Below are 15,456 nucleotides of genomic sequence, written 5' to 3'. Positions count from 1 at the left end.
CACCACTGTGCGGCCTCCAAAGAGAAAAATCGACAACACTACTCTCACAAGCTTCACAACATCATTCTGCAGTATCCCACAGGTTGTGTTATTTCTTACTAAAATTATCCAGCATTTTTCACATTTTTCAAAAAGATCCAAATACCTGCAGAAAGTCCAACCTGTGTCCACAATTCCTACAGGCGGTGAGTTTCAGATCATATCCACTCTTATTTGATAAAAGCTTTTGGGGGTTTAAATTGTGCCTTTATCCCTTGAACTATCTGTTTTTGGAACTTTTCTTTTTACCTCATTGAAGCCCATTATCATCTTGTACATTTCATTGATCTCTATTTTTTTTCTGCTGCAAAGAACAAGCCCAGTTTCCTCAATCTAACCTTGCAGCTGAAATCCAAGATCGTTCCAACTGTTCTACTAAACCTTTTCTCCACTCTCTCAGGAACCACTTTCTTCCTTGAATCAGATGACCAGAATTGAATGCAATGCACGAGCTGTGACCTAACCATTGTTTTACTAAGCTACTTCAAAACCTGCTGTTGAACTGGACTTGCATTTATGAAGCACAGACTCCCAAACGCCTTATAAACCATTTTCTTAGTATTCCCAGGCATCTTCAGAGATTTGTCCTGCTTACTATTCTTAGTCGGAAGAAGGGTCTCGACCCAAAACGTCACCTATCCCTTTTCTCCAGAGATGCTGTCTGACCCGCTGAATTACTCCAGCTTTTTGTGTCTACGGTTTAAACTAGCATCTGTAGTTCCTTCCTATACATATCTGTTTCTCTGTTCCTACACACCCATTAGAACTGTGTGTGTGTGTATATATATATATATATATATATGTGTGTGTGTGTGTATATATATATGTGTGTGTATATATATATATGTGTATGTGTGTATATATATATATATATATGTGTGTGTGTGTATATATATATATATATATGTGTGTGTGTGTGTGTGTGTGTATATATGTGTGTGTGTATATATATATGTGTGTGTGTGTATATATATATATGTGTGTGTGTGTGTGTATATATACACACACTCAGCCAAAATATTGTCAGGTCTACTGGTGGGAGAGGGATGTTGAGGGTCAGCCAGTGTATTTGTCCTATTTCTACACTGCTCATTAGGTGGTGCAGTGTTGGTATCCACCACAAGGTGTCACAAACACACAAAAACTGCCAATACTTAGGGCAGCACATTCTTCTTGCATTAACTTTTCAACAAACTGGCCCAAGCAATCAAAATAATCTTGTTCCAGGTTTGCGACATCCAGCAGCGGATGTAGAAAACCTAGCAAAGTGAAAGCATTATTTCTGAATACACGACAATTTGTCAGATCTGGCAATTTATAATTCTTCTTAATGGCAAAATGGTTACCAGAGTCACTTCAACCCAAACGCCCACTCATAAGACCAGCACAAGAGGCAGCTGGGCTGAAGGAAGATTGCTTTTCGGATTAAATTTGTTCAGCAAGCAGTTAGCAATTTGTGGCAATGCTAGTGTTGCTTCAAGGACAGATGTTTCTGAATCGGGTTAACAGTACTCTATAATATGTCTAAATAAATTAAGGGTTCCTTCATTTCTGAGCATCTGGTTATTTTGCTAAATATTAATTTCAGTCCAAACCATCAAAGTATCTTACAAAAAAGTGTCAAAATCTTGTAAGTGTGCTGATAGCTGACGGGGTTCCATCAATCTGAAGAAGGGTCTCGACCCGAAACGTCACCCATTCCTCCTCTCCAGAGATGCTGCTGCCTGTCCCATTGAGTTACTCCAGCATTTTGTGTCTATCTGGGGTTCCATAATATCCAGGTTTGATTTCCTCGTTGTGATGGCAAATAATCTCAGGAGAAAAATCAGGAGCATTAAAAAAAGTTTGATTTCATCAATTACATTGAGAGGGGAAAGATTTTCTACACAAAGGGTGGTACTGATATCAAACCTGCTGCCAGTGGAAGTGGAAGAAGTGGGTATAGTTGAGTCATAAAGACATGCAGTGTGGAAAGAGGTTCTTCAGTCCAACTTGCCCACAACAACCAACGTGCCCCATCTACACTAGTCCCACCAACCTGCGCTTGGCCCATATCCCTCTAAACCTATGTACCAAAACCATATACTTGTCTAAATGTTTCTTAAACATTGTGATAGTACCTGCCTCAGCGACCTTCTCCGGCAGCTCATTCCATACTCCCACAACCAATTATGATTTTAAAAGATACTCAGACCGGCACATGTATAGGAAAAGTTTGGAATGATATGGACTAGGTGTAGGCAAACGGGACTAGCTAGGTAATAAGCAATTGGTCAGTAATAGGGTTGTTTCTGTGCAGAATAGCTCTATGATTGTGAGTATAATTTGTTATACAGGTACACCACCGATTTTCTGGCTGATGGTTCTTTATTCCGGACAAAATGACGATATGGTGATAACGAGTTATACAGGCACTGAAACTCAACAGGACGACGACAGTGAAACTAGTTGTCGAGGGCTGGGTAGAGTGGAGCTTTACTACATTCACAACTCAAGGAAAGCACAAAGGTGTGATCACTGTGACGGGCTCACCCTTACCCCAAACACTGCGGGAACTTTCAGAATTAATCTTCCCATGCCTTTTACTTCAGCCTAGATTCCAGGTCATATAAGCTGCAAATTGACTACCAATGGTCTCCTCCTCAAGGTATCTCTACCTCCAGGCCTCTCACTATCTGCAGATTAGCTTGTAGCCAGACCAAACGGGTAGAGTAAAACAGTTTTATTGTAAAAACAACATTTAAACCACATGGGTATCTGGTCGAGGGAAAACTTTTTTTTGAGCTCTTGTTAACGCGAAGAGTACCGTTTGGTCAACTGTCTAAAGCCCGGCGTGCACAAACTCTGCCACGTGACGAGGGTTCTGTATTACGCAGTTTAGCCACTAGGTGCCGCTACAATCTCCAGTACAGTTGAATGCTCCAGCAATTTGGCCTGTTTGGACTGTCCAAGCAAGTCGTACCTTACCCACTTTTACTTTGCTCATTGGAGGCGTGTTTTGGGTTAGTCAAGGCAAGACATCCTTCGTTGCTTCGTGATCCTTTCTGCCCTGGGGTTGGGGTGGGGGCATCTGGGCAATTTGCATCCATCGACAGAGGAGTAAGGTGGTATCTGGGGCAACAGCTGAACTCAAGTGGAGTGCGGGTATCGAACCAGCGTCCCGCCGCTCCAGAGACAATGCCACCATCGCTTGCCCTTGACCGTGGCCTGGGGAAGGAAGCTTCATTCAAGGTGGGAGAGCATCACTTCAGTCTTCCGAATGTTATCAAGCGGGAGAGACAGATCAAGTTAGCAGGAATTAACTGTTGCCTGACTGGGCTCAATGCAAGGTCAGCGTGTATCCTGACGCTAGACAACACTGCAACGAGATCAGAACTACCTGCTGCCATCATGCCCTATTCCTCATGTTGTTGTAGTAAGGGTAGCTGGGTGATCTCCTGCTGGCCTTGATCAGAACTTCGTGCTGCTAATAGTTTATTTTGTTTTGAGAGAACCTCCAACCCTCTCCTCTCCGGGCTCCATGGGTCCCATCCATAGGTGGTCTGAGTCTGGTGGCCATGTTCCTTGAAGTAGGAGTAAGGGGGAGCGGAATGGAGAGGATGGAGTGAGGGGAAGAGAGTTCAGTGAGGCAGGTCTCCTCATGAAGTAACTCCCCCTTGTCCGTAGCACGGAGTGACCCACATTCTCCGCCCAAATTAGACCCTCCAATGTGTGACCCAACCATAGAAGCATGACCCCCGACAATGGCTGAAGTGGCAGGATATGGTCCTGTTCAAGGGCCACGGATATCTGCTCCCTGCCTCGAATGTGCTCGGAACTAAAGTACATAATAGTACCTTCCACAGGATGTGGCAAGAGGCTTATACCTTACATTAAAGGTAGCAGAATCAGCAAGGAATATTGACAATCCTTCTATACACCAAATCTCGACAATTCTTTCAATACATTGGTCAAAACCCAACACATGGGGAAACGAGTTGTGTTGAGTTTTCACGCCCAGCATTGTTGCAGAAAAATAGTAAAATGTAATAAGATATATAAAGTGGTAACTGTCAAACATCAATATATCACACATTTAAAAGCGACGATTGATCAAGGTGAAGACAATAAGGCCAACTTTAACTGGCAAAGGTTCAAAGGATATTGCTGTGTAGATTGGAGTTTGTTTTGCTGCAGGTTCCCTCTACAAACTGGCCAAAGGAAATCAGTCTTCTCCAGACCAGTATGAACATCTACACAGTACCTCTTTGGTGCCCTTCCCGCCTGCTGTTGAAGTGAAGGGTTGACCACTTGAGCCGCCAGGGTTAGAAGGAAGGGCGAGGGGGTGGGCGTGAAGGCGGAGGAGCCCGGGTGGGCGGTGGTCCCGGCGGGAGCGGTGGCAAGGTGGAGGTTGGCGACGGAGTGGGCGACGGAGTTGTCGAGTGGACAGGCGACGGCTCGGGAGACGGGGCAGGCGATGGAGGAAGACTGATGGACAGGTTGTAGATGGGAGCCGGCCCACCATTCTTCATGTTGTTGTAGTAGGGGTAGCTGGGTGGTCTGCTGCTGGCGTTGACTCGTGTGAAATTGATGCAACGTCCCTGTGGAGGGAAACAGAAAGAGAATTACTTAACCCAACTCCACTGATGAAACACACTATGCACAGCAATGCGTATTCCCACCAATATCATTTTGTCCAAACTTAGAAGGGTTCCAACCCGAAATGTCACCAATCCTTTTTCTCCAGCGATGTTGCCTGACCCGCTGAGTTACTCCAGCACTTTGTGTCTATCTTCGGTATAAACCAGCATCTGCAGTTCCTTTCCACACATGAGGACCTTCCAGTTACAAATCACCTTTCATCATCCCAAATAGTTTTACAGAATGCAGTCCGTAAGAGCAGGGGAAGCTGATTCAATATGGTAGATGACCACGACCTGTGCAGCAACATATCTCTTCGCTTCTCCTCTGCTTTTCTTGCTGAGTGTCTTAAATCTGTGTTCTTCAATTGTGCCCCTTGTGCCAAAGGAAACAGTTACTTCTGCAAAACTATTAATTACTCAGGCCCGTACGAAGCTTTTCAAAAAGGGGGGTGGCATGACAGGATTACAAAAAACTTAATGTGAAATAATGTGTGCGCTGCGAACATCACGAGCGCGAAGCGTGAAGTCCCTCGATGCCGGGGTCCAGGGCTCACAAGGGCCCTGGAAGCTCAGGGGTTTTAGATGCTCGCTGATCCATTCTGAGCCTTGTTTTGGAGCATTTTTGCACCAAATTTATGACCAATATTTCAGAAATTAACAGGAATTTGAGGTAGCTTTTTCACACAAAGGGTGCTGGGTGTATGTAACGAGCTGCCAGAGGAGGTAGTTAAGGCTGGGACTATCCTAATGTTGAAGAGACATTTGGACACGTACACGGATAGGACAGATTTAGATGGATATGGGCCAAACGCGTGTGAGTGGGACTAGTATAGAAGGGACATGTCGGTCGGTGTGGGCAAGTTGGGCTGAAGGGCCTCTTTCCACACTGCATCATTCTATGACTAAAAAGTGAAGAAGAAAAATGCATGTAGATAAGTAGAGCAGATTTGAAAAAGGAGTGAAATGTAAAGGCAGAGAGAGGTTTATGGGTGGAAAGGGACATAGGAAAGGAGGGGGGAGAGTGGGCTTGGGCAGATGGGTGAAGGGAAAATAGTCACAAAGTGCTGGAGTAACTCAGCGGGTCAGGCAGCATCTGTGGAGAACATGGATAGGTGACATGTCACAGAATGCTGGAGTAACTCAGTGAGTCAGGCAGCATCTGTGGAGAACATGGATAGGTGACATGTCACAGAGTGCTGGAGTAACTCAGTGGGTCAGGCAGCATCTCTGGAGAAAAGGTATAGATTATAGTTCGGGTCAAGACCGTTCATCAGTAATATTCATGATGTGCCATGCATAGACATTCCTGAATGTTACCCAAACCATCGTGAGCTACTTTGTTACGGTGCTTGCCCTCTCCTATAGCATCTCTGCTGCCTTGGGTGATGCAGGACAGGACACAAGCTTTGGGACACGGTGTGAAGCTGTTGCCGTCTGTCCCAGCCTGGTAAAAACCTGGATGGAGTGGATTTGGAGAGGATGTTTCCACTAGTGGGAGAGTCTAGGACCAGTGACCACAGCCTCAGAATTAAAAGACATTCCTTTAGGAAGGAGATGAGCAGGAATTTCTTATGTCAGAGGGTGGTGAACTGTGGAATTCATTGCCACAGACAGCTGCGGAGGTCAAGTCAATGGACATTTTTCAGGAGGAGATTGATAGATTCTTGATTGATACGGGTGTCAGAGGTAATGGGGAGAAGGCAGGAGAATGGGTTTGAGAGGGAAAGATAGAGTCATAGGGTGATACAGTGTGGAAACAGGCCCATCGGCCCAGCATGTCTCATCTGCACTAGTCCCACCTGCCCACGTTTGATCCATATCCCTCCGAACCTGTCCTATTCATGTACCTGTCTAACTGTTTCTTAAATGTTGCGATAGTCCCTGCCACAACTACCTCCTCTGGCAGCTTGTTCCATACACCTACCACCCTTTGTGTGAAAAACATACTCCTCAGATTCCTATTAAATCTTTTGCCCATCACCTTAAACTTATGTCCTCTGCTCCTCGATTCACTTACTCTTGGCAAAAGACTCAACCATATCTATTCAAATCATGATTTTATACACCTCTATTAGATCATCCCTCAGCCTCCTGTGCTCCATGAAATAGAGTCCCAGCCTACTCAACCTCTCCCTATAGCTCTGGCCCTCTAGTCCTGGCAGCATCCTCATAAATCTTCACTGTACCTTTTCCAGTTTGATGGCATCTTTCCTATAACATGGTGCCCAGAACTGAACACAATATTCTGAATGCGGCCTCACCAACTTCTTATGCAACTGCAACATGACCTCCCAACTTCTATACTCAGCCTGACCCGCTGAGTTACTCCAGCACTCTGTGAAACGTCACAGAACAGGGCAAGATTAGCAAGTTTGCTGATGATACAGAAGTGAGTGGTTTTTCAGATAGTGAAGATGGTTGTGAAAGATTGCAGCAGGATCTGGATCAATTAGCCAGGTGGGAAGAGGAATGGTTGATGGTTGCATGGTTCCTTGAAGGTCGTGTCGCAGGTATATCAGGTGGTCAAAAAAGTATTTTGGCACTTTGGCCCTCATCAGTCAGAGTATTGGGTATAGAAGTTGGGAGGTCATGTTGCAGTTGTATAAGACGTTGGTGAGACCGCATTTAGAATATTGTGTTCAGTTCTGGGCACCATGTTATAGGAAAGATGTCAAACTGAAAAGAGTACAGAGATCCCCATCCTGGATCAGTCCAATCAGGGTTTTGTCATCCACAAACTTGAGAAGCTTGACAGAGGTGTCTGTGGAGGTGCAGTCATTGGGTGTGAAGTGGTGATTGGAGTGGGGTGGTTGTAGAAGGGCCCAGTCTTTGCAGACTGAGGTCAGGCTGTGAGTGGGTGTGAAGTGTTGGTTGGGGTGGGAAAGGTTCCACTCTTTTCATACTGGAGTCTTGCCTTAAGTAGGTGTGAAGTGGTGAATGGGAAGGAGAGGGTGCAGGGTCCATTCTTTGCAGACTGGGGTCTGGCTGTGTTTGTTGGGGAGGGGGTTTCAGAGTTACGTTTCTGATTTTCAAGCCTGCAGTAAAACTCATTCAGGTCGTTCGTCAGCTGACGATTGTCCAAAGAGCGGCTTTCCTCTTATAGCTGATGATTTCTTGCATGCCCTTCCAAACTGAAGAAGAGTCATTAGCTGAGAACCTGCTCCTCAACTTCTCAGAGTATCTTTCCTTGGCAGCTCTGATTCCTCTTTTCAGCGCTTTATCGATTAGGCTATCAGCTTGACGTATATTTGCCCCCAGCACCCCCCCCCCCCCTCCCCCCGATCTCAAAATGGAAATGTTACATCTGTATATAATGATCCCATTAAAATGTGTATTTATGTCACAAACTATGGAATTCATATTTTTCAGTATTGTTATCAAGGAAAAGAAAGCAGTTCCAATTGTTTGATATTATTCGATATTGTTTAATATTATTCATATGGAGGAGAAAATAAAATAGCTCTAAAACCTACCTTAATTTTGCAATCTCACTCAAGATAATCCCCCTTTCCCTCTCCCCTCCCCATCTCTCTCTCCTCTCCCTTCCCCTCTCTCTCTCTCCCCCTCCCCCCTCTTTCTTGCGGGGGGCGAAGATGAAGGTGGCGCGGGCCCAGCGGGCGGGGGGGATGAAGGTGGGGTGGGCCCCGTGGGGATGCGGGGACCCAGCGGGCATCAGTGGGGTTGGCGTAGGCCCAGCGGGGGTGGCGTGAGCCCAGCACGGGTGGCGTGAGCCCAGCGGGGATGGCGTAGACCCAGCAGAGGTCAGCGAGGGTGGCGTGGACCCAGCGGGGGTGGCGTGGGCCCAGCACGGGTGGCGTGAGCCCAGCGGGGATGGCGTAGACCCAGCGTGGTCAGCGGGGGTGGCGTGGACCCAGCGGGGGTGGCATGGGCCCAGCGGGGATGGCATGGGCCCAGCAGGGGTCAGCGAGGGTGGCGTGGACTCAGCAGGGGTCAGCAGGGGTGGCGTGGGTCCAGCGGGGTTGGCGTGGGCTCAGCAGGGGTGGCATGAGCCCAGCGGGGGTGGCGTGGGCCCAGCGGGGGTGGCGTGGGCCCAGCGGGGGTCAGCGGGGGTGGTGTGGGGGGAAGATGGCTTGGGCCCCGGCGGCGGGGGGAGGCTAGGCGAGCGGGTTCCGCCGCAGCGGCGGCTGGTGTTGGGGTTACAGCCGTTGGGTTCAGATTCAGCCACTCCCGCCCGGGGACGAGAGAACAGAGAACTGGCCGTTTGCAATGTGGAAACTTTGATTTTTTTTTTTTTAAATTCTGATTTTTTTTTTCCGATTTTTATTTTTTTTTATTTTTTGGTGACTTTTTTCTTAAGGGAAAAAAAGGGGGGTGCGGTCGCACCCAACGCACCCCCACTTCGGACGGCCATGTTACTATAACACGTACCTCTGTTAAATCCCTCCTTAACCTGTAAGCTGCCAGAAAAGCACAATTTAAAGTCACAGAGTCATGCAGCTGAAAACAGGACCTTCGGCCCAACTTGCCACACACCGGCCAACGTGGCCCAGCTACACTAGTCTCACCTTCCTGCGTTTGTCCCATATCCCTCTGAACCTTTCTGTCCATATATTTGTTCTGTTATAGTACCTGCCACAATTACCTCCTCCGGCAGCTCGTTCCATAAACTTCTTCAGTTTTAACCACCACACTGCTATTCTGGTATATGTCATCACCAAGACTTAGATATCTTCTTAACATAGAGAGTCATACAGCATGGAAAAGCCCCCTGGGCCATTCCAATCAAGACACATCTCTGGCGAACAAGGGTAGGTTCATCTATCCATGTTCTCCAGAGATGCTGCCTGACTTGCTGAGTTACTCCAGCACCATGTGCCCTTTTTCGTATATTAACCGGCATCTGCAGTTCTTTGCTTCTACATTTTGCCTGAGCCCTGAACCTTAGCTCTGGCATAACGTTTTAAAAATAGAAAAGACTGATGAATCCCAGCCTCTTTTCTGCGTCACTTAATTTTATGTTCGATTCCAGCAATAGGTTCCAATTATTTGAGGAGCAACATGACTGCACAAACTGGTGCATTCCAGGGCGGCGAGGGTTAAAGTGAGGAGCGTGCAGTACAGTTGGCCGCCACCCAATAGCTCTGTTCATGCTGCGCTGGAGCTTGGGTTTTCAGCGAGACGCGCGACTGTAAATGTAGGCAGTGGTCAGACAGTAATTAAAACAATACGAGGGCTGCCTGCAGGCAGCGAGATGGGAAGCTCAGCAGAAACAAATCTGCCAGATCAGCAAGAAAACTGTTTCTTTCCCTTTGTCTAATGGTTCCGGGACCTCATGCACTGGTGGGACTGTATTCAACCTCTCAACTTACAACCATTGCAACTATTCAACCTCCCTGCAGTATGCAGTAGTGGGGCGGCACAGTGGTGCAGCGGTAGAGTTGCTGCCTCACAGCGCCCGAGACCCAGGTTCGATCCTGACTATTTTTGTCTGAAGAAGGGTTTCAGCCCGAAACTTTGCCTTTTTCCTTCGCTCCATGGATGCTGCTGCACCCGCTGAGTTTCTCCAGCTTTTTTGTGTACCTTCGATCCTGACTATGGTTGCTGTCTGTGCGGAGTTTGCACGTTCTGCCTGTGACCGCGTGGGTTTGCTCTGGTTTCATCCCACACTCCAACGACGTACAGGTTTGTAGGCTAATTGGCTCCGATAAGTTGTAAAATTGTCCCCAGTGTGTTTAGGTTGGTGTACGGAATGACCGCTGGTCATCGCGGACTTGCTGGGCCGAAGGGCCTGTATCCACGCCGTATCTCTCAAGTCAATGCTGGAGAGCACACCCAAGAGTATTCAGATGGCAAGCCAACGGGCACTGACCCCTTCGCTCACCCCGTTCTAGCTGTGCCCATGCATACGTCACTGTTGGCCGAGGGTCAGGGTCAAGAGACCACCTACCTGTGCCAGGCAATGGTGGTTCAGCCACCATCTGGTCAGAATGGTGCCTGATATTTACATCCAGCTACATCCAGTTGAGGTTACACACAGTTGTCATGTTCTGGTGCCAGTGAAGGAATGCTGCCTCGGGCCCTCTGCACGGAAGGTTCTCTCCTACACATCAGGACACTCCACAAGCCTCTCCGCCAACACGTCACTTCAACCATCCCATCTGTGTTTTGTTTAATAGTGATCCCTGCTTTTCTGCTTTGAGTAACCTTATAAACTTTTGACTTCAGACATGCGGCGTGGAAACCGGCCCTTCGGCCCATCGAGTCCGTGCCGACCAGCGATCACCCCGTACTCTAACACCATCCACAATTCGCAATTTGCAGAAGCCAATGAACCAACAATCCTGCACATCTTTTGGCGTGTGGGAGGAAACCGGAGCGCCCAGAGAAAACCCACGCGGTCACGGGGAGAACGTGTGAACTCCATACAGACAGCAACCGTAGTCAGGATCGAACCCGGGCCTCTGGCGCTGTAAGGCAGCAACTCTACCTCTGCGCCACTGTGCAGATTAGTTCAAAGTCAGGGCAACTCAACACACAGAGGTTGATCGTTCAGCCCATCGCTTCGCTACTGGCTCTGAGAGAAAGCAGTTACGTTTATCTCCACCTACCCGCATTTTGTTGGTAATTCCGAAAGTTGCTTAACCCTACCCTGCCGAGCAGCTTAAAAACTAGGCTTACTAGGAGTGTGTCCCAGATGTCAGTAATTGAGCGAACAACATTCTCTTCCCCTCCCTGAGCAGATTTTGAATTGCTGATCTCTGGCTAATATTCTACTCGCCAATGGCAATCATTTTGTGTACCTTCAATTTTCCAGCATCTGCAGTTCCTTCTTAAGCAATAAAAGTATGATTGTGTTTACTTACAGTAATTTTTTTAACTGCAATGTCTGCAGAAAGGAGTTTTACTGTACCTAGGTCTTTGGTTTGGACTTTGGTTTTGTTGGACCCCATGTGGAATATCGTGCGGTGTTCTGGTTGGCCCTATTACAAGAAAGGTGTGTGGGCTTTGGAGAGGGTGCAGAGGAGGTTTACCAGAATGCTGCCTGGATTAGATGGTTTCACCACAAGGCAGAAATTAAATGCACTTGGAATGTTTTCTCTGGAACGTCAGAGGTTCAGGGGAGACTTCATAGATGTATATAACTTATGAGGTGCATAGGATAGACAGTCAGAACAATTTTCCCCAGGGTGTTAATTTCCAACACTAGACGACATATATATAAGTTGAAGGGAAAAGTTTAATGGAGATGTGTGGGACACTTTTTTTTACACAAAGAGTGGGGTCCTTTAACGCATTGCCTGGGGTGGTAGTGGAAGCAGATACAATAAAGGGCCTGTCCCACTTTCACAACCTATTCATGACCTTTTTTACTCGTGGACATTTTTCATCAGGCTAGAAAAACGCCCCGACCTACTTGATGCCACGAGTACCTACGACTAGCATCACGGCCTGCTACGACCTACCTACGACCTCCTGACGACCATGCTGCAAGTATGAGTCAAGGGCAAACTCGGCAGAGGTCGTGAGTTAGGACGTGAAAGTGGGACAGGCCCTTAATGGTGCTTAAGAGGCTTTTAGATCGGCACATGGAAGTGCAGGGAATAGTGGGATAAGGATCATGTACAAGCATATGACATCAGAAGGATATGGACTAAACACAGGCAACACGACTGGCTTGGATACGGCATTTTGGCTGGCACGAGCAAGTTGGGCCGAAGGGCCTGTCTTCATGCTGTATGCCTCTATCACTAAAATCGAGAGTGTGAATTTGTAGGAGGGCTAAAGAACGGGTGGAGAACTACAAAGGGAAGGATGCGGCTATAGAAGCATTTTGAAGGCAAGACTGAGTTTAGTTTAGGTTTATTGTCACGTGTACCGAGTTACAGGGAAAAGCTTTAGTTGCATGCTAACCAGTCAACGGAAAGACAATAGATGATTACAATCGAGCCATTCACAGTGACTGTACGAATAGAGGTTTAAAAGAGTGGAGCGATTGTAATGCGAGATTGCAGATCCACTTCTGTGACCAGTACACAGAGAGTCACCTGGGTTGGGCACCATCTTGGATCATTTGGGTTTTACAGGCAGCATCTCCGGAAAGAAGGAATGGGTGACGTTTTGGGTCTTGACTTGAAATGCCATCCATTCCTTCTCTCCAGAGATGCTGCCTGCCCTGCTGAGTTACTCCAGCACTTTGTGTCTATCTTTGGTTTAAACCACCACCTGCAGTTCCTTCCTACACCCACTGGGCCGCGCGGCAGAAGGCATCCCGCCAGGCCGGGGCTGCGGAATGGGAACGTGGCAGTTGGCGTTTATCGAGGCGCCGCGGTCTAGATGCTTCCCGAATGGTCACGGAGAAGCACGGGCCGGAGCCCAGGTCGTTGGAGACCGGGTGAACAGAGCCCGCGGCTGGGGTGCAGGTCGGCATCACGGAGGCCTCAGGAGACGACCCAGCAGTGTTAGTAGTGAGGTTGGTGTGGCAGCCGATGATGGCGCCAACCAACCGATGGATGGGATGGACACGTGAAGTGGGGCCTCGGCAGCGGCAGTTAAGCCTTGCGGGTCGATGAGAGAGTGGGGGTGGCGCCGTGAGGGGGGAGGTGAAGAACAGTGGACAATGGGAAGGGAGGGGGGCGAGGTGGGAGAACAATGGACATGGGGGACCTGGCGTGGGGAAACCGTTGTTGGGGTGGGTGGGGGGAGGGGGGAGAACAAAAGGGGGAGCTGCCGTACTTTGTAACTTTGTCAGTGCCGAAGGTGGCTGCTATTTGCATACATTGGGTATGCAGCAAAGAATTTCACCATGCCTTGCCACATGTAACAAGAAAGTATTCCATTCCAGTAGGGTTTTGCAATTTGCTTTAACAGCATCCAGTGTGGATCAAAACACAATAACCAGAGATTGAAGCAGAGTTTTAGACTAAAGGGAAGCATCTGGGCAGCAATGAACTGGAAGTAGAATGGTTTGAGGTAACGACAACTTAGACAAACATTTCAGCAACAGATGTGATCAGGCAGGGGAGGGTTTGTGTTATATTGTGGAGATGGCAGAGTGTGTTCTCAGTGCTGCCAAGAGTTAGTCATAGAAACTTAGAGGCAAACACGACACCAAGTTTGAAAACAGCCGGCAGAAGATTATCTGAGAAGCTACAATAAGGTGACAAGTTTCAATTTAAAAAACCTGCACACTTTAGACGCTGGAAGTAAAAAGGCAGACTTTGACAGTAATATATTCCCTGAACTCAGCAAAATAAACTAAACGCCTCTTCAGAACGGAGACTTAGCAATGACACGATGTGAATGAGAGCTTCAGAAATTCCGATCATGGGGATTAAATTTAAACATTGAATCCCAAAGGAAAATGCAATCAACCACAACATGAGCCGAATCTCAAAATCTAATCACAAGAGAAAGGATGTTGTTACTCAAACTAACAAAAAAGGGGAGGCAAAGCCAAATTAGGATTGCAAAATAAAACAGAATAGCAAGAAATCACATCAAAGTAGCGAAGGATAAAATTAAAATGGGTATTGGCATGACTTTAAGTAGCATAAACAATGAGATATAATTGGAATCGTTTTACAGAAAGATCATGAAGGCAAAGTGATATGTGTGTAAAAACTCAAGAGTTGAATGTTTTATAGTCATATGTCCCACGACGGAGCAATAACATTCTTACTTCAGCAGGACAGCAGATATGTAAACATAGTACTCTGTAAACAGCCAGGTGGGAGATAGCAAGTAATAAAAACCAAAAATGGTGGAAACACCCAGGAGGTCAGGCAGCATCTGTGGAAAGAGAAATGTATCGGGAGTCAGACTTTTCAATGGGGTTTGGTGAAGGGTCCCAGACCAGAACAGCTTCTCCCACAACAGATACAGCCTGGCCTCGTGAATGTTTAGTTTAAGTAGGAACTGCAGATGCTGGAAAATCGAAGGTAGACAAAAATGCTGGAGAAACTCAGCGGGTGAGGCAGTATCTACGGAGCGAAGGAAATGGGCAACGTTTCGGGTCGAAACCCTTCTTCAGACTGATGGCAGACTGATGTTAGTTTAATTTAGTTTAGAGATTCGGTGTGGCAACGAGCCCTTCAGCCCACCAAGTCCATGCTAACCAACAATCTTTGCATACTAAAGGGACTGTCCCACAGGAATTATTTACCTGTCACACAGATGGCGCGCGAAGATTTCGTACACCCCAAAATCCTGGGATGCCGTGCGTGATCGCGTGTCACTGCCTACGTCACCACGAACCATGCGCGCATCGTGACGCATAAATGATGCCGCGTAAATTACGCGCAAATGACGACCAAGTGGGACAGGCCCTTTACACAATCCTACACACACTAAGGACAATTTACAATTACACCAAGCCAATTATCCTACAAACCTGTACATCTTTGGAGTGTGGGAGGAAACCGGAGATCCCAGAGAAAACTGACGCAGATCACGGGGAAAATGTACAAACTCCGTACGGACAAGGACACGTAGTCAGGATCGAACCCGGGTCTCTGGTGCTGTAAGGCTGCATATCTACCTTGCAATAAGGAGGAGTGGAGGGGCGGTGAGTCACATTTGCATTTCTTTTATTGTGCAAGAGAAACACCTTTGTCATCTTTGTCTAAAGGGCTTCCTGTGAAAATGCCTCATGCATTACTGGAGCAGGTTAATGTGCCAGAAGGTTGAACAATGCTCTTATTCTTGATCATCTGGAAAATGTATCTTTGCATCGATGTTGAGATGCGTTTGAAGCTAACTGTGCCACAATGACTCTATTATGGCCAGCTCCTCTGACTGGCCTGGTTATATTTTCATCCCTTCCACATCTCTCTCC

The 15,456-nt window shown here is 47.3% G+C and overlaps 1 protein-coding gene across 4 annotated transcripts in view; it reads right to left on the bottom strand.

The window, feature by feature from the left end:
* Positions 1–2,392: 2,392 nt before the first annotated feature.
* antxr1 (ANTXR cell adhesion molecule 1) overlaps positions 2,393–15,456 on the bottom strand; it is a 164,228-nt gene continuing 151,164 nt past the window's right edge. Inside the window, exons 18-19 of one of the 4 annotated variants that reach the window (XR_004410216.1) lie at positions 3,497–4,619; positions 2,393–3,440 (exon numbers count right to left, since the gene is read on the bottom strand). Coding sequence is in view for 3 of the 4 variants with exons in the window: in XM_033013959.1 (XP_032869850.1) it covers positions 4,344–4,619 (276 nt within the window). In the remaining variant the exon portion in view is untranslated. Of the gene's footprint in view, positions 4,620–15,456 lie in introns of all 4 variants that reach the window. The other 3 variants (XM_033013961.1, XM_033013960.1, XM_033013959.1) reach the window with 3 other exon arrangements.

This window comes from Amblyraja radiata, chromosome 39 (genome assembly GCF_010909765.2).
Source record: "Amblyraja radiata isolate CabotCenter1 chromosome 39, sAmbRad1.1.pri, whole genome shotgun sequence".
Taxonomy (NCBI): Eukaryota; Metazoa; Chordata; class Chondrichthyes; order Rajiformes; family Rajidae; genus Amblyraja; species Amblyraja radiata.
Note: the sequence above shows the minus strand (reverse complement) of the source record. Positions and strands in the feature narration are given on the sequence as shown.